The following is a 19,832-nucleotide window of genomic DNA, read 5'->3' as shown; positions in this document are numbered from 1 at the left end:
GCCTACTTTTGCTTTGATGGTTGCTTTACCCAGAGTGGACATTACTGTCCTATTCTCCAGGGATGCCCTTATCCATCTGCATATTACCGCAGGTGCACCTCGTCTACTCATAGCCCCTATCAAAGAGCTGGTGGTAACATTATTAAATGCCCCTTCTATATCTAAAAAAAAGCGGCCATTGCTATCTCTTTGTCTTCCATTGACTTTGAGATAAGCCTATTTAGATCATCCAACGCGGAGTCCGTAGATTTACCAGGTTGGTATGCATATTGACGATTGCTTAGAGGATTATCTTTTAGCACTTCGTCTCTGATGTACCTATCAAGAAGCCTTTCCAGCGTTTTTAATAGAAAAGAAGATAGGCTTATCGGTCTATACGACTTTGGTGTTAGGTCTGATACTTTACCTACCTTAGGCAAGTATATGACTTTGACCTTTTGCCATATTTCCGGTACGATCCCCCATGCTAAAGTGGCTTTGAGGAGCTTGCATAGGTATGGTATCAATACCTCTAATCCCATATGCAACAGTATTGGATATATGCCATCTGTCCCTGGAGACTTATATGGCCGAAACTTATTTATAGCCCATCTAATTCTGTTTGGTCTTGTGATTGCTGTGGCTATTTTCCAATCTGTAGACCTTGGTCTAGTGAGCCTTTGGTCTATGTTGGTTTGCCTATCTGCATCATCCAGAATTGTTGAGCCCGGAAAGTGCGTGTTCATTAGTTCTCTAAGACTTTCCTCTTTGGTGTCCGTAAATTTGCCATTAGCTTTCTTTAGGAAACCTACTTCTTTGGTTGTAGTACCATCCTTTGCCAGGACTTTATGAATTCGAGAACATGCCGGGATATCTGTAATCTCCTCGCAAAACTCTCTCCATGAATTCCTTTTGGCTTTCCGAATTTCTTTATTGTATAGCGTTAGCTTATACCTGTAGGCATCCCAATCTTGGTTACTTTTGGCTTTATTAAATAGGCTTCGGACTTCCGACCTCATCTTCCTTAAGCCGTTGTTACACCAGACTGTATTACTGCCCGTACTTTTCCTTGTTTTTTCTGGACAATTTTCCTGGTAAGCCGCCATAATAGCTTCGCTTATCGTTTCTGCCGCCGAATCTATAACCTCTGGGCTTTTAAACGAAATCGTACATTCCTCGAGATTTTTACTGAGGGACTCCCTATATCCTACCCAGTTTGTATCTCTAGAATTCCTGTATTTAATTTCCGATGGAAAAATATCAAGGTCAAATCGTATATGTCTGTGATCCGAACATGAGGGTTCGTCAGACACAAACCAATTTGTTATTATATCACTTATCCTGCTCGTGCAGAGTGTTAAATCTAACACTTCTTTGCGTGCCTTAGTGACAAAAGTTGGCTTGTTTCCTATATTGGATATAACCAAACCTTCAGATAAGATGAAATTCAAAATATACTCACCCCTTGCATTAATGTTTGTGCTTCCCCACACGGTGTGATGTGCGTTGGCATCACATCCTATAATGAGCTGTAATCCTTTTCCTAGACAATATGCAACTATGTCGCTTATAATGCTTGGTGGACACAGAGTCTTATCACCTGGAAAGTAGGCTGAACACACCACCAGTTTCTTCTCTCCTACTTCCGTGGTTATAGATAGAACAGCTGTAACAATATCATCAGTGCAGAGCACCGGGATTAATGTACAATCTACTCTATTACTGTGAATTATACACGACCTTGGCCTTACAGCTTTGGGTGTGTATAAAACCTTACCTTGTTTGGTTGATAGGCCAGAAATCTTCTCACCTATCCTCCAAGGCTCCTGCAGGAGGGCCACATCAATGCCTTCTTGTTCCAATCTTCTAACTAGCGTTGCCGATGCGGCTTTTGCATGTTGAAGATTGGCCTGCAGGAGCCTTATTTCTCTCTTCATTGCGAAGAGATGGCCGGTTCTGGATCTGTGGACATTCCTTCTTCCGTGGGTCCGACACACTCTTGGACATTAGTCCTTATGGGTGTGTCAGCTCCACCCGAAGAAGGTTGTTCCTCGTCCTGAACCTCCATATGTAGGGAGGTCTCCCCTGTTTCACTGGAGTGAGTTGCTACTGGCTTTTCATTCCGTGTTTTTGTCTTCCCTTCTTTGGGTCGGAACGTTAACCGTCCTACTCCGAAAAAGGGTGACATTTTTAATTTCTGGAGTTCTTCTCGAGATTCAGAATCCATCGAGAAGGTCCATAACACCCCTTTCTCTAAAGGTTTGCTACCCCAGACTGTCCATAGATGTGTCCTGAGCCCATGGTTACTTATCCTTAGTCTATTAAGGATCCTTTTGGACTCAAGACGTTCCCCATGCTCGTCCTGTACGAAGACAGTGCATGAGTGCGGCTTGGGTATGTCTTCCCCCTCCACAGCCCTGAGAGATGCACTCTCCCAAGGCCTCAGGGTTGGAATCACCTCCTTCAGCCACCGCGCACTTATGTCGTCCGCACAGTTAAGTTCCAGGAAACCCGGCCTGTATGTACTCTTCAGGAAGCGAACCTGTGGTCCTGCTTCCGGAATTTTGTCATACGCACCCAAGATGGCTATTTCGACTGCCTTAAGCTTGTCTATATCCATCTTGGCTTCCGGGAATCCTGTTAGTACCACTGCAACCTTAACAGAAGCGACAGCTTCGCTGAAAGTCACACCTTCGGTTCTTGGCCTTTTCCCTTTGCGTTGGCTTTCGGGTGGTGTGCTTCCGTCTGACCTTAGCCTTTTTGGGCCATCGATCTTCTGGGTTTGTATTACTTTTGTCATGGCCTTTATTGGCTTTGACGGCATCTCTTTTGCCCTTTCAGTCGCCTTGGTGAAATTGGCCTTTATTACAGCCCTTTTGGCTTGAACGTAATCTTGGCCTTGTTTCACCAGCCTACTGATTTTGGCTTTAGAAACGCCAGATAGCTTTGCAGCCCTAATTTCTTCGTCTGTCATGAGATCAACGTCTTCCAACGCTGTTACTCTGACAGCCATTTTGTTTCCTTGCCTATCAGCTTGAGAGATTTCTTTAGAAATTCCGGGCCTTTCGGCGTTCGGATTTTCTCCAGAAGCTCCCTGCCCTTCGCCTTGATCCATGGGCTGTAATAATGAAGTCACATAAGGTGAAAGAAATATGACTTATAAATCATCTTTTTCATTTAAGATATCACATGATGGATGGATTAGTTGGGGCGTTATGAAGAAACAATAATGTTTTCTCTCTTTTACCAATTTTTAATTCATGGGCTTTAACGGAGGGTATAAAAGTTCCTATAAACCATTCCATGAAAATTGTACTATTCATCCAAGCACTCCTTTGCGAAGTATAAACGATAGGCATCGCATTCATATAACGTGTTTAAAACAACGAGGTTTCTTGCTTTTACCAGTGACAAGCATGGGTAATCGGTGGCTGCCAGTAGCATTAGCACAAGCTAAGGCAGTGATACGATCCTTGCTTATTTTAGGTCCAGGTGCTGCTAATTCACGGCGTGACGCAAGAGTTTTTCGTTGCAAAGCTTTCCAATTGAGCCCAGTTTCGTCTGCATTGTAAACGTTTTCGAGTGCGTAATTTTGTTCCTTCAGTAATTCACTTCTTATTTTGAATGACTGCTGCTGATGAATCAGCAGATAGTTTTTCTCCTTGTATTTGAAGCTTACGAATGCCATGTCTCGACTTAAATTACTTTAACCAACCTATGCTTGCTTGAAAATTTGACGAACCTCCGAGTTTTTCATTGAATTGAATTGCCTTTTCACACAGAATCGGACCAGAAATAGGTTCTCCCTAAGATCTTTTTTGAGTTAACCACATATACAGCATCATCTAAATCCTTGTTTGAGGCAAGTTTCATAGTTTTACGACTTGTGGATCCATCAGAAGAATCAAGCTGGACATAAAGTTACTTATGCTCGTCTTTTGTTTTTTTATATCTGTAATAGTAGATTTACCAACTTTGTACTCATTGGATAACTTAAGTATATATGAATATTTACAGTGGATAATAATTTCAAGAATGTGACGCATACACTATTTTGACCGATATTAAATGACCCTCTTATTTTATCTATGTTAAATGCCGAGTAACAATGAATTAATGAATCAGCGTCTTGTAAAAATTGTGGTAGTGGGGAGTTCGGATAACCGGTTGTTCGGTTGATCGACGTTAGGATAATCGACGCTCTACTGTAATTATAATTTTCGTTTGTACATCTTTGCATACTTCATTTTAGACGAAAAAATAACTGTTAACGAAGCCATTGAACCAGACAAAGAACCTGCAGAAATTAGACAAGAACCGTACAGTTTGCCTGACGGTTTTATGTGGGACACTCTTAATCTAGACGAACCGTTGGTGCTCAAAGAGTTATATACGTTACTCAATGAAAACTATGTCGAAGATGACGATTGTATGTTTAGATTTGATTATCAACCCGAATTTTTAAAATGGTAAGTGTTTTGAATTCATTTAGTTGCATTTTTTTGAATTCTTGCCGTTAGAGTATATATTAGTGTTTTGAAGCGAATCTTCCATACTGGCGTTGTATTACTTTTTTCTTTATAGTAAAATCCTGAGGCGAGCGTCACGGAATTAGCGCCACGAGAAGGCGTCACGAGTAGTGCCACGAAATAGCGGTTCTTCACATTATAAGAGCGGTCATAAGAATCATCTGTTTCAATTTTTATGACACTTCTCGTTTTAAAATAATTTCATATAAATACAATTGTTATTTTTAAACATCTTATTTGGTAAAGTAAACATGTTAAATGGTATTTATTTATATTTTATTATTAATTATTTAATATTTCGTCTGAATTTGACAGGTCTGTCAGAAGTAAACAACATATGCTTTGTTAATATGTTAGCAGGTGGGGTTAGGAGGAAACATAATAATTTATTAAATTATTTTAATATAATTTGTTAAAAATATAAATAATAAATAAATAATAAAATTACTTTCTTTAATTTTAAAATATTATTTAAATTTTAAAAATGCAGAAAACGTAGTATGAAACTTTGCGCGAGTCTACAGTACCGCCTCCTATACCATCTTTTTGAAGCGAAGCTTCTATTCGCTCCGTGCGTGACTGACGCGACACCTACCGCCTTCATCTGACAGTTTTGGACCTACCAATTTTCAGGTTAAACATATGACATATGTTTGACATTGTTAAATACTTGCGAATTGACAATTATTAATAATTAACTTTTTAATTATATTTTTTTAGTTTATGTACAAAATAAATGTATTAAAAACTGGGTTTCTCAAAATTAATCATAATATATCTTTTCAACCACAAACGGAAAAGAAAGGGAAAAATCTAGTACTGGCAAATCAAGTTTTTCACGTGAAAGAGCATATATTTAAAAACTGTAATAGTAAAAGTTATAATATAAAAGTTAAAGTCATCAGGCACTCTGCAGTTAGCTTGAAGCCTCATAAAATACCATTTAAGGTAAATTATTTAAATTTTTTTCTATTTCAATTGCATAAAAATGAAGTTATGTGATATTTACTTTTTCATATTAATAGCACGGATCCATATTTTTCTTTTCTCTAATTTATATGTAATCTTTGGGAACCTATAAAAACTACACTTACTATTTTTGCTATTATTAGCACAATTAAATACGCAATATGTATTTGCACACATTTTTGATAAAATTTATGCGTAAAAAGGTAGGGCCATTTTTGTCATATTGGTCACGCACGGAGCGAATATTGGCATTGTATTACTTTTTTTATGTATACCAGTACAACTTCTGTCAACATTATCTATTTTACTAAAAAACTTTGTTTAGTATTGAGAGAATAATTTCTCTTTTTTAAAATGTGTAAAAATTTTCGTTAGATTACATACAAAGTATGTTATGCCTTTATTCTCTTAAATCTCGACTCTAATCTAACTACAAAAGATTAGATATTAAAAGAATTAAATTACTAGATGAAAAACGACAAAAAATAAATTTGGCACATTCTTTAAATCCAAATTACTACTCATTCTTCTGATCCGAAGGCCTATGTGTGCCAATAACAAAAAAATGTAGAAATCAATTTTTATTCTATTTGCGCATTTTACTAGTGGGGAAAATATATAAAAAAGCTGGTGGTCAAATTTTAATGTAAATATAATATTATTAATTCTTTCCAAGCTTTACAGAACATATCTCTTCGTATATTTGTTTGATCACTATTTATTTTGATTGTTGATTTCCTTAGTCATTTTTTATTAATTAAAATGTCCTTAATGAATTCTAAAAACATAGATATTTTAATTTCATACTGAATTGTGCGACAGGGTCGGATTTGCACCTAGTATAAAGTACAGCTTACGTGATGTCGAGTATTTCCAATAAATAATTATTATATTATGTATCTACATAAGCTTGAACATTCCTTAGTCATCGCGACGCATTTATCTTATCTCTCACACTAAAATATGTTGTCATAATAAAATTATAATTAAAACGACTTTGTCTTCGACTTTGTTTTCGCTATGGAAAAAATTGCTGTATCAAAATGTAAAATATTTTGAAATGTATTTAACTATTTACATTGCACAAAGTTTGTTTCTAAATAAACCTTTGAAGAACTAAAAAAAATCTTAGAGGGAAAATAAATAAATAGCAAATCAGGAAAAGAATAGGATTTTGATTTGAAATTCAGCAAAATATGTTTAGACAAGGCGAAAAGCTCTGGTTTGTTCTAAAATATATTCCCATGAGACTTTTTATTTTTTTTTATAGATTTTTTGGATCGTTCGGAACAAAAAAGGTCTCTTGTAATTTTTGGTTAAAGTTATCGTTCTAGAGTTATAACCAATTTGAAACAGAAAAAGGCTAAAAATGACAATTTTCAAGGCTCAAAAACACAAGTTTAAATCTTGTGCTATCAGTTTCCAATAAGTATTTTGGGCTTATTTGATTTTAAAACATTGTTTTTTAGTTTTTAATGCAGCGCTTATAGCAGAACGGCCACTCATTTGTACAATGAGAATTCAAACTAAGTAGGAACAATTTGTAGCATATGTTGTTTATCTTATACCATGCGGCAGCCCGAACGACCATTTGTCTTAAGCGATTTATTAACAACTAGAAAACAATGTTTTAAATCAAATAAGCCCTTCACTTAATAAGATACTTAACGGAAACCGATAGAACAAGTTTTGAACTTGAATTTAGGCACTTGATAAATTCAAGACTAATATTTTTTACTTGTTCGGGTCGAAAAAATTGATTTATACAATTTGTTTAAAAAAATTGTTTAAATAAATTAGGACACTTTTCGTATGGGCGACCTTTTAAACCTTATTCTGAGGTATCTCATGAAAGTGATTATGCAAAAATATCTCTGGAATATATTTTTCCGAACGAACCCAGTGATTAAATGTATTAATTAACTATTAGAGTTACATCTATAATAATGGTTATTTTTAACGGTGCTGGTATTATGTTTTATGACGAAATAAGTTAATGCAAATTTATAATTCCTTCGTTTCTATAAGATTCGTAAAGAGTGTTCATAGTAGATCTCTTTTGTGGATATTATCATCGTCATCAACTAGCCTCTAACGTCCACTGCTGAACATAGGCCTCTCGCATGCTTTTCCACTTAGTCCGATTTTGCGCCATCTGAATCCAATTTGTAGTCACTCTTTTTATGTCATCTGTCCATCTCGTTGGGGGTCGACCTGTATTTCTGTTAGCTTGTATTCGGGGTCTCCATTCCAAAATTCTTTTTGTCCACCGGTCATCAACTGATCTTGCTACATGACCTGCCCAGTTCCACTTTAGTGTTGTTATCCTTTTAATAACGTCTGCTACTCCTGATCTTTTGCGTATAGTAGCATTCTATCACGTAGAGAAATTCCTAACATTATTCTCTCCATTGCCCTTTCCGCAACTTGTAGTTTACTCACTGTTGTTCTTGTGAGTGTTAGGATTTCTGCGCCGTAGGCCATTACTGGCAAAATACACTGATTAAATAGTTTTCTTTTTAGACACATTGGAATCTTAGACCTAAAAATATCCTTCATCTTTCCAAATGCAGCCCAAGCGAGGTTTATTCTTCTTTTCAGCTCGATTGTTTGGTTGTCTCGACTTATTCTGATCTCATGACCCAAGTATTTATAGGAGTCAACTGGCTCAATATCTTTGTCTTGTACTGAGATGTTTTTGTTGTGGACTAAATTTGTCATAAATTGTGTTTTTGAAAAATTTATTTTAAAACCAACTCTTTTTGTGGCAGTATGGAGTTCTTGGAGCATTATCAGTGCCTGATCAAAGCTGTCTGCAATAAGAACGATATCATGTGCAAATTTAAGGTTATTTAAAAATTTTCCATCTACATTGATGCCCTTTTCGTTTCAATCTATTGTCTTACAAGCTTATTCTAGCAAAGTTGTAAATAATTTAGGAGACATGTTGTCTCCTTGCCGAACGCCTCTTTCAATACGAAAGGTCCCAGTATCTTTATTAATTGTGGATATTAGCAAACGTATTAATGGTATTTCTTATAATATGTTTCTCAATTGGATTAACCGATGACTTGGGGCTAGGCTTGCAAATGCTTCTTCTGGGTGAACCAAATTTTTAAGTTGATGGTTTGTTTTTACTTTCATTAATTATAAATTGAAAAGAAAAATACTTTAAAATTGTGTAATGCATTTAATTTCTAGCTGAGCACTTTCGGCTTTACACACTCTAGGAATTAAATGGTTTATACAGTTTTAAATAACTTCAACTCATTCATTTGTCAAAAGTGTGTACAAAACATATCAGTCTTTTGCAAAAAATGTTAAAATAAAAATAACGTTCTCAGCTAGGAATTAAATGCCTGACACGCTTTTAAAAATACTTTTCTTTTTAATTCATTCATTTGTCAATAAGTGTGTACAAAACATATCAGTTATTTGCATAAAGTATTCAAATAAACATATTTTTAGAATCTCAGTATAAAGTACTTATTAAAAACAACTGTTACGGGAAAAACAATAAAAATACTCCCAACTATTTTACTTATGCAAAACCTAATTCGACTCTGTCTTGCAATGAAAACGCACGAACAGAATTAAATATTTTCAGCAATGTCTGATGTCATCCTTTCGTTCGTAGATTGGCATCATAAAAAGAGTGCGTCAGGTCCAGGAGATTGTGAACTCAGTCTACATGTGTTATTCCCTACTCGAATAACTTTCACTAAATCATCCGTTGCTTCATCTTTTCCTATTTGCTTCATAATTTCCTCGACTTTGGCTGTCTTGCTTTATCCTATCTTCAATAATCAAAGAATTGAATTCGGGAACATTGATCAACATAACATTGTTAGATTTTACAATTCTCTCATTTATTTTTATAAACATTTCTTTAAATGGAAAACCTGACGCATTGGAGTTGCACAGTTTTCCTTAGATCAGTAGCCTTCCTTAGATCACAAATCTGATTATTCTTTTCGTGTAAGGATTTTTCATTGTATAAGTTTCTCTACTTTAATCAACTTTCGAAACTGGTACTACCATTAAACCTTGCTCACAATCTACACAAAAATATTTTAGTTTCCTAGTATCTGCTGCCAATTAAATACATTTTACTTCTGTAGCTGTTACACTGTTCAAGTAATATGTAAAGACCTCTTACATGCATCACACTTGAAAGAAGTCTTATCTTCCGCCGCATCTTTCTTGCATATCAAGCATTTGCTCATATTTGAATATTCAGCGGAATATTAACCATAAACCCTTTAATAAAGGTATAATTCACGTCACTGGTAGATGGTAATTACTTATCCATGACTATCAATTTGTTCTAATTGCTTTAAGTTTTTGTTTGAAAGAGAAAAGCTAAAGATATAAACTTCTCGTTGCAGTTATTGCAATTTACAAACAAATTAATTGTTTTTCAAAAAAGAAAGATGATCTTCATGTACCTTGTACTAATTATGCATATCTTTATAAATTATAATCTAACTTTATAAATTAATTATTGATATTTGCTTGTAAAACAACAGTTTCTAGTAGCAATTGCTAATGACATCATTCGAGGTTGATTGTGAAGTATGGTAGAATATCCAAAAAAGATGGTATAGTAGGCGGTACAGTAGACTAGCGCGAAGCTTTATATACTGTATTCTATATTTTTAAAATTTAAATAATATTTTTAAAATTGAATAAAGTAAAAATAAATTGAAAAAAACAAATTAGATTATATTTAGATAATTCAATGAGTTATTATGTTTACTCCTATCGCTACCTGTTATAAATATTAACAAAACATATGTTGTTTACTTCTGATAGACCTTTTGACTGAAGACTTTTAAATTTTGATCATCGTTACGAATCGAATCTTTTATTGACAAATATTCTTTTAACTTTTTACTACTTCTCATTCAATGTCTGTATTTCGTAAAGAACCGTTATTTCGTGACGGCGACGCCTTGTGGAGCTAGTTCCACAACGTTCGCCTCAGCATTTTACTATAGAAAAAAAGTAATAAAACACAGTATAGAAGCTTCGCTTCAAAAAGTTATTTAAGAAAAAGTAGGCAGTTACATTCTCCAGGCTTGGATCATCTACCCAATTCTACAGGGTGATTAATAACTATGTGGTAAAGCATACAATTTTTTAAATGACACCTTTTATATTTTCTTATATTTAGATTCCTTTCATAATCCATATTCTTACAATATGGGGTTGAACAGTACTATACAGTGTTCCCCCGTGTGAAGTGTGAAGTCAGGCCGCTCAAGTTGAGTACCTTCACGGTTTTTCCTGTTTGTCGTAAAAGGCGACTGAATGGAGCAGCTGTCCACTACCCGAGATCAAACAGGGAGCCGCAAAGGTGCTATAGAGGATATTGATAAAAGGAAAAGAAAAGAAGATTTGTAACAACAATAGGGACGCAAACAAAAATAACTGGCGACAACTATGAGGTGCGTAGAAGTAAATGGCGAAGAGTACCCAGAATTACAAAGAAGAAGGATCAAGGAATTACATAAGAAAATTGAGATGGCCTCCTCTTGCCAAGAATGGCCAGAGGAGGTTTATGATAAGATACCCATCTGCGAAAAAGGAATTTTGAAGAGTGAAGGGGGATTTTAGTGCAAGGTACCCAGACCTCTCCGGATTATACTTGGAAGAAGATGAAAATGGAGGAATTGGGACTATGACTCAAATAACTGAATAAAATGTATATTAGATGTAAATGGGGGAGAGAGGACTTAAAAAAATTTGTCCACAAGTTGAAACAAAGGAGAGGAGAAGAGCAAATGGCTGTTACATTTCTAGCAGCAGCCAGGAAGCTATTCGACCGTATGGAACGAATGAATAGAGAAAAGATGGGGGTAGCAGCACTAGGAGTGGAAAAATCAAGAAAAGTGCTAGAGTGGTCAGCAAGAGGGAAGAAGGTAACGGCAAAATGTGTAAAGAAAGGCAAATAGTAGCCACACAGAAAAGAAATGGATGGTAATCATTACAAAACCGAAGGATAAGCCCTGTGCTTAACTTGTAAAAGAGTTAAGGGAAGAGCTAAGAGAAAGATATAATCGCCATAAAGAAGGTTAGACAAACCAGACAAGAAGGTGTGGTCCTGGAATTAGATCGAGGCAGGAAATTTAGTAGCATCAGGACAAGGATGCATAGCAAGAGTGCTGGCAAAAGGTAGAAGAGTGAAAAAACGGTTGATTCTTTCTGACATGGATGGCCTACCCACAGAAAAAGACATCGTCGAATCAGTGGAGAAATTTACTGATAGGAAGCAAGAGTGTGAAGTAGTTGGAAAAATAAGGACAAACAGGAGAGAAAATAGAATGTGTTATGTGGAGGTGGATGAAGACATAGCCAGAAGACTTCTAGTGTCAGAAAGAATAAAGATCGGGAAGGTACACGTCACAGTAAAGGAGATGGTGAAGGTGACAGGATGCTATAGATGCCAAGCACATGACAACATAGCACATACCACATAGCAAAAGATTCTGAGGGGTAAGCCATAAGGAGTGGTGGACGTGCGGGATGGAGGGCCATGTACAATCCCAGTGTCAAAGTAACACTGTAAAGTGCTTCAATTGTGACGAGGAAGGTCATATATCTACGTCCAAATTCAGAAGAATAATCAGAAGAGCATTGAAAGAGAATTGAAAACAACAGAGGCTTAAAATGTCCAACGCCAACACTGGGTGCCAAAAAATCATCAAAATTAAAGACACCAATAATAAGGAAGAGGAGGACAAATATAAAATAACTAAAGATAGTGGAAGACTTCTACAAAACCTTGTACAGCTCGCAAAGCTAGCCCAATGAATCAACAAAAGAAAACGTCAAAAGAAAAATAAAAAACGAGGGATCAGAGGTACTACCAAATATGATGGATTCGAAATAGAAAGAGCTTAAAAAGAGCTAAAAAATAATAAAGCTCCAGGACACGGTGGTACAATTGCCGAGCTCTTAAAAACAAGCAAGACAGTAACAATCCCCATACTAACAGAGCTATTTAATAGATGTCTTCATAATAGCAAAATCCCTAAAGACTGGAACGAGAGTCTAGTAGTACTCTTGCACAAAAAAGGGGACGAATGTGACCTAAAGAATTATAGACCTATATCGTTGCTCAGTCGATACAAACTGTTTATGAGAATTATTAACAATCGGTTGATTTAAAAAATGGATAATTACCAACCGGTTGAACAGGTTGGCTTTCACAAAAGATATAGTATACATCAGACCATCTGCTGACAGTGAGAACACTGATAGAGAAGGCAAATTAGGACCAACTACTCGTTAGTTATATAATATAATATACATATATATATATATATATATATATATATATATATATATATATATATATATATATATATATATATATAAACGCAACTCTGATAGTACTAGACGAAAATACAAATCCCATCCCCATTAAGAGCGGAGTTAGACAAGGCGACGTAATATCTCCATAGCTTTTTAATCCTGTCCTAGAAAATGTCTTCAAAACTTTAGATTGGTCAACATTATGGCATCAAGGTTAATGACAACACGTTAAACCACCTCAGATTCGCTGACGACATCGTGATTATAGCGAGCACATTCGAGGAATTACAAATTATGATGAAGGAACTCGCAGATGCGGGATGGATCCCGCATACGTCCCAATACGTCGGCCTTAAAATGAATATGACAAGAACAAAAACAATGATCAACACAGACGATCCCAGACGTATAACTATAAATGGCAGTGAGATAGAACAAGTCCAGGAATATATCTACCTAAGTCAAATTCTGAAACTTCACAAAGAAAACCGCAGTGCGGAAATCACTAGAAGAACAAGACTGGCATGGGCAGGATTTGGAAAACTCAGTTGGATACTGAAGAACCGCAAGATACTTCAATACTTGAAGAGCAAAGTGTTCAACCAATGCATCCTTCCTTTCATCATGACATATGGATGTCAAATCCGGGCCGTAACAAAGACAAATATGAATAAACTAGCCACAACAGAAAGGGCAATGGAAAGAGCAATGTTGGGTATACGATTGTCAGATAAAAAGAGGAACGACTGGGTAAAATCAAAAACAAAAGTTGAGGATATCACAACAAAAATTGCCTAACTCAAATGGAGTTTCGCAGGTCACACTGATAGACAAAAAGACCAACGTAAGAACGCTACAATACAACATTGTGAGACCTTACAAAGGTAGACGACCAAGAGGAAGACCACAGATGAGATGGATCGACGACATAAAAAGAATAGCCGGAACAAATTGGCAGTATGTTACTCAGGATAGAGATCGATGGAAGGAGTTGGGAGAGGTCTCAAATGTTGGGACGGCTAGGCTAGCTCACGACCTCGCTGTGGTCTCTGCAACCGAAAAAGAAATTAACATCCTGATAGCACCGGAGCCAAACTACACGTTAGTGCGCAGTACAGAATTTTTCGTGGATACTTCGGGCGTGGTAGGAGTGCGAATATATAAGAGAAGACTTAAAGTATATGGTATTGATGAGATTATTGGAAAGAGAGTGTGTAGTGCTAGAGACTTCAATCAATGAATTAATCAATCCCTACTGTATATAGTATCATAGTTAATTTATGTGATCTATAAAAATGTTTGGCGTGGTATTGTTGGGGACTATGTGATTGGCTTAATTTTTTTTTTTTTGATGGCCGTGTAAATGGTGCTGTTTATCTGCATTTTCTGAATAATCATTTGCCATTACTACTGCAAAATGTTCTACTTAATATACGACAAAGAATGTGATTTTTACATGACGGTGCTCTAGTTTATTACACTGCTCTTATTCACAATCATCTAAATAATAACTTTCCTGAGAGGTGGATAGGCAAAGGAGGACCAACTGTTTTGCCACCGCGATCACCGGAATTGTCAAAAATTGATTTTTTCATGTGGAGCTATATAAAACACCTTGTGTACCAGAAGCTTCCAACAATGCCAGATTATGAGAAAAATAGAATAAGAGAAGCTTTTAATAATATTGACTTACAAATATTAAGAAACGGTGCTCTGTCATTTGAGTATCGGTTACAAACTTGCATAGACGTTGGAGGTGGACATTTTGAACATTTACTATTTCCTTAATATCACATTAATTGTTACATTCATTGCATATTGTTATGGTTTATGTTTTGTATTAGTTATTTAAGTTAAGTTAGTAAAACTAAAATATCTCTGAAAGTAATGAGTTTAGATATAGGAAATGTTTTATAAAAAGAGTATCATAAATCCAATCTTTTGAAAAAATAAAATATAGGGTTGTATGTTTAAAAAAATGTGAGAAAATTCTTTTGTAGTTCATCCTGTATACGAATATTCGTCAATTATTTGGGTAAACTTAATTTGAAAACTAGAACATATTGTTTACCTTATTATGTAAAATGAACACATTTATGTATTCCTTCTTTATGTTGTGTAGCAATTTGGAAATAAAAATGGTCACTACTCGTTATATACCCTGTATAGTAGTGTCAAACCCCATATTGTAAGAACAGAGATTATGAGAGGAATTTTAATATGAGAAAATACACAAAAAACATTAAAAAATTGTATGATTGCTTAACCACGTAGTTGTTAATCACCTTATAGAATTCGGCATATTATCCAATCCTTTTTTTGTATATTCTGTACCATAATGGAATTATCGACCAATGTCGCACTAAAAACTCACCCTGTATATTTATAGTCAACTTCAAATTTCGTAATCTTGAGTTTTAGCGGGCTTAAAATATGAAAAGAAAGTTTTTATTTATGACTCTCATGATGTTTTTAGGGCTTTACAACCGCCGGGATGGAAGCGAGAGTGGCATTGCGGAGTCAGAGTTGTAAAAAGTGGTAGATTAGTTGGATTTATCTCCGCAATTCCAGCAACCCTAAACATTTATAAAAAGTGAGTACCGTACTTTTTCAAGAATTATGTCTTCACCGTTATTAGCATTACACAAACTTTGTCCGCGTATTTTTTTGGATGTCTCTCGTATTTATATTTTGTGATCTGTTTTAATTTCTATTCCAATGGACGACTACGAGCGAAGAACAAATCGTTTTTCGTTTTAGCACCGTCCCTATGTTATAAGTCAATCATTATTGCACAATTAGCAAACATATCGAAGCTTACAATTCGTATAAATATTTATTCTCGTATTTTTTTAGGACACAAAGAATGGTGGAAATAAATTTTCTGTGTGTACATAAAAAACTACGTTCCAAACGAGTCGCGCCCGTGTTGATTCGAGAAATCACCCGCAGAGTACACCTAAATGGCCTCTTTCAAGCAGTTTACACCGCCGGCATAGTCCTACCTAAACCGGTTAGTACTTGTACCTACTGGCATCGATCGCTGAATCCGAAAAAATTAATCGAGGTGAAGTTTTCTCATTTATCTCGTAATATGACGCTGCAACGGACTTTGAAGTTGTACAAACTGCCGGACAAGCCTAAAACTCCGGGATTTAGGAAAATGACAGCCGAAGATATACCTCAAGCTCACAAATTACTGGTAGAGGTAAGTTACTTTTTGATACAGTTAAATTTAGTTTTTAACCGAATTCAAGATCACACTGCAGACGACTTCACGACCCCACACCTGACACCGAATTAAACGGCAATTAAATTCACAGTTCAATTTATTTACATTTTTATTTTTTTATAAAATTGTTATTTAGCAGAGGCACTTCCATCCATTCGCATCACTTGGCCCAACCAGTTCAGGCGGTTTATTTTAATCTGCATCACCAAAAACTCAATGAGTTCAAAATAATATAATCTTCTCCGCGGTCTCTGTTCGTTTACTTCGGAATGTATTTCCCTCAGTCCTTTTTTTAATAGTTGCAGCAACTTCTCCTTTTACGTCATCATTACCATGTTTTCGATCAGTAAGTGGGCTTATTATTGTTTTATAAAGTTTACTCTTATTTGTTGCACTTGTCATATCTCTCACTTGTTTGAAGTTGGAACAGTCAAGCATACTTTCTTTCTTGTGTATGGGGTGTATAATTCTTGTATTCCATTCTTCGGGTAGAGTGCATTTTTACCATAGCTGTGTCTCAATAGCTTATGAAAGAGGTTTACAAAAGTTTGACCGTCCAATTTAAATATTTCTGCTGATAGGTTGTCTGATCTATGTCTAATTTTAAATGTACATGTACATTATTTAACAAAAAGAGAAATCAAACGATTTCTAGCTAGCGAAACCGAATTCAAATTTTTACCACTGTGTTTCCTAAAACTTGCGAAACAAACAGCTGGATAAATTACTCGGCAAGGGAATCTAAAATTGCATTCCACATGCCGTTCATCCTGGTCAAAATTCGTAGTGAATTCAGTTTCTGGTACTCCCGAAGTAAGTAATAAAACATAATGACGGTATTATATTTTTGTTTTGATACAGGTCAGCGATAGCCGCTTATACGTATTTCGACCTCTTTAGGTCTCCTCAGAACGGTATAGCCACTGCTCTGAACCAAAACAAAAATCTCTCCCGTCCTAGACAATAGTTATCAAAATAACTATATACGGACGTAACTACGCCATCTAAAAACAAAAAGAGAAATCAAACGAGTTCTGCCTAGCGAAACCGAATTTAAATTTTTACCACTGTGTTTCCTAAAATTTGCGAAACAAACAGCTGGATAATTTACTCGGCAAGGGAATCTAAAATTGCATTCCACATGCCGTTCATCCTGGTCAAAATTCGTAGTGAATTCAGTTTCTTGTACTCAAAACGAAGTAAGTAATAAAACATAATGACGGTATTAGATTTTTGTTTTGATTGAATTTTGACCAGGATACCGTCATTATGTTTTATTACTTACTTCGGGAGTACCAGAAACTGAATTCACTACGAATTTTGACCAGGATGAACGGCATGTGGAATGCAATTTTAGATTCCCTTGCCGAGTAATTTATCCAGCTGTTTGTTTCGCAAGTTTTAGGAAACACAGTGGTAAAAATTTGAATTCGGTTTCGCTAGCTAGAAATCGTTTGATTTCTCTTTTTGTTTTTAGATGGCGTAGTTACGTCCGTATATAGTTATTTTGATAACTATTGTCTAGGACGGGAGAGATTTTTGTTTTGGTTCAGAGCAGTGGCTATACCGTTCTGATGAGACCTAAAGAGGTCGAAATACGTATAAGCGGCTATCGCTGCCCTGTATCAAAACAAAAATCTAATACCGTCATTATGTTTTATTACTTACTTCGTTTGGAGTACCAGAAACTGAATTCACTACGAATTTTGACCAGGATGAACGGCATGTGGAATGCAATTTTAGATTCCCTTGCCGAGTAATTTATCCAGCTGATTGTTTCGCAAGTTTTAGGAAACACAGTGGTAAAAATTTGAATTCGGTTTCGCTAGCTAGAAATCGTTTGATTTCTCTTTTTATTTTTATTTGGCGTAGTTACGTCCGTATATAGTTATTTTGATAACTATTGTCTAGGACGGGAGAGATTTTTGTTTTGGTTCAGAGCAGTGGCTATACCGTTCTGAGGAGACCTAAAGAGGTCGAAATACGTATAAGCGGCTATCGCTGCCCTGTATCAAAACAAAGATCTAATACCGTCATTATGTACATTATTTACTTACAAAACTCAACAGGCCTTGAAGGCCCAGGGCTAAAATACAATTAATAATTATATATAATACATATATTTTATATATATTACAAAACTTATATCCAGTGTGGTGGTTTCTTATCCAAGCATGCTTATTGACTACTAAATTGGCTTACTAATTTCCTCCATTCATCCTTATTTGTTGCTCTTTCTTTCCAATCATCAATTCCCTCTTTTCTGAAATCTTCATGTACGCTATCAATCAAACCATCTTTGTCAATCTTTCTCCCGGTTTTTTATTTTTGAGCCCATTTTAGAGAGATTTTATTTTTATTATTTTAATTTACTACAGATTTATTATGATAGGAGGGCAGGAGAGTCTGTTGCTCTTTTGGAAAAAGAAAGACTATCAGATTTGGCTGAAATTTTAACAGTAGCCGCCTACGAGAATGTTCTACACGATAGTAAATTTCTGTTGCGATAGTGGCGCCATAGGGCAGTGATTCTAAGTACTATATGTCACCCCTCGTATTTTTTTAATAGTTCTTATAATATTTAGCAATTTATGTAATTTTTCTGTTCTAGTATTTAAGTCGATTCGACCTAGCGCCATATTTTAACGAAGAGGAGTTCACGCATTGGTTCCTACCTAGAACGAACATAATCGACAGTTTCATAGTGGAAAACAACGGAGAAATTACGGATTTCGTCAGTTATTACACTTTGCCGTCGACGGTAATGCATCACCCTGTTCACAAGAATCTGAAGGCCGCGTACTCGTTCTACAACGTATCCAAAGGCACATCCTGGGTGCCTCTGATGACAGATGCCTTAATTTCAGCCAAACAGCTCAGTTTCGACGTTTACAATGCCTTAGACCTGATGGAAAATTCCGAGTTTTTGTTGCAATTGAAGTTTGGGCTAGGCGACGGAAAGTTGCAGTACTATTTATACAACTGGAAGTGTCCTAGTATGATGCCGTGCAACATAGGACTGGTTCTTCAATAGGGCATAGAAATTATTACTCGACTTTGCGTTTTTTTGTATGAGATCGGAACGTAGAGGCGGAATAACGATTTCTTTACATTATCATAAATTTCAAATTATATATATATACTTTTCTTGTCTACAAATCTTTGGTTTCAATTCAATTATACTTGTGATAGTTGATGTATCACTTTTAAATGTTTATTTAGAACAGTTTAAATAAAATGATTTATTTATAACAAAAGTTTTGTTACTTTATTTTTCTTGTGGCTCGTTATTTTTCGAGTGTGTATGTAATTCTACTGTATCTTCAGAGGGAAAAGGTAGCATGGTTAGAAATCAAATTTACTTTATTTTATTCGACCACAACTATAAGAAGTACATAAAATCTTCTAAAAGATATCGATATCCTAGAGCAGACATTCATAGTGATATGAAATAAGTATCAAGGTTGAGAAAGAAATAGAAACGATAGAGAACTTGGTACAGACAGACGTTTGAAGTAACATGGACTGCTCTAAAAATGAAAATAACAAAGATACAAAAAGAAGACATCGGATTCACGAAAACAACAGAAAACAAGAATGGATAACGCAAGGGATCATGGACGAAAGACGAAAACATAAAACAAACCCAAAAGAATACAAATGAATCAATAAAATTTAAAAAAAGAGCAGAGGAGCTAAAGAAAACTAGATGTCAACGAAATGCCAAGAAATTGAACAACTCCAAGTAAGATACGACAGATTTAATATCCATAAAAAGTTAAGGAAATGACAGGTAGACACAG

The 19,832-nt window shown here is 35.6% G+C and overlaps 1 protein-coding gene across 1 annotated transcript in view; it reads left to right on the top strand.

The window, feature by feature from the left end:
• Positions 1-19,286, top strand: part of Nmt (N-myristoyl transferase) — a 31,047-nt gene extending 11,761 nt beyond the window's left edge. Inside the window, exons 3-6 of the mRNA XM_072537110.1 lie at positions 4,232-4,448; positions 15,274-15,390; positions 15,654-16,005; positions 18,641-19,286. Of these exons, the coding sequence (XP_072393211.1) occupies positions 4,232-4,448; positions 15,274-15,390; positions 15,654-16,005; positions 18,641-19,063 (1,109 nt within the window). The 3' untranslated portion in view covers positions 19,064-19,286. The remainder of the gene's footprint in view (positions 1-4,231; positions 4,449-15,273; positions 15,391-15,653; positions 16,006-18,640) is intronic.
• The last annotated feature ends 546 nt before the right edge of the window (positions 19,287-19,832 follow it).

This window comes from Diabrotica undecimpunctata, chromosome 7, assembly GCF_040954645.1.
Source record: "Diabrotica undecimpunctata isolate CICGRU chromosome 7, icDiaUnde3, whole genome shotgun sequence".
NCBI lineage: Eukaryota > Metazoa > Arthropoda > Insecta > Coleoptera > Chrysomelidae > Diabrotica > Diabrotica undecimpunctata.
The sequence above is the reverse complement of the archived record's forward strand: the minus strand, read 5'-3'. Positions and strand labels throughout refer to the sequence as shown.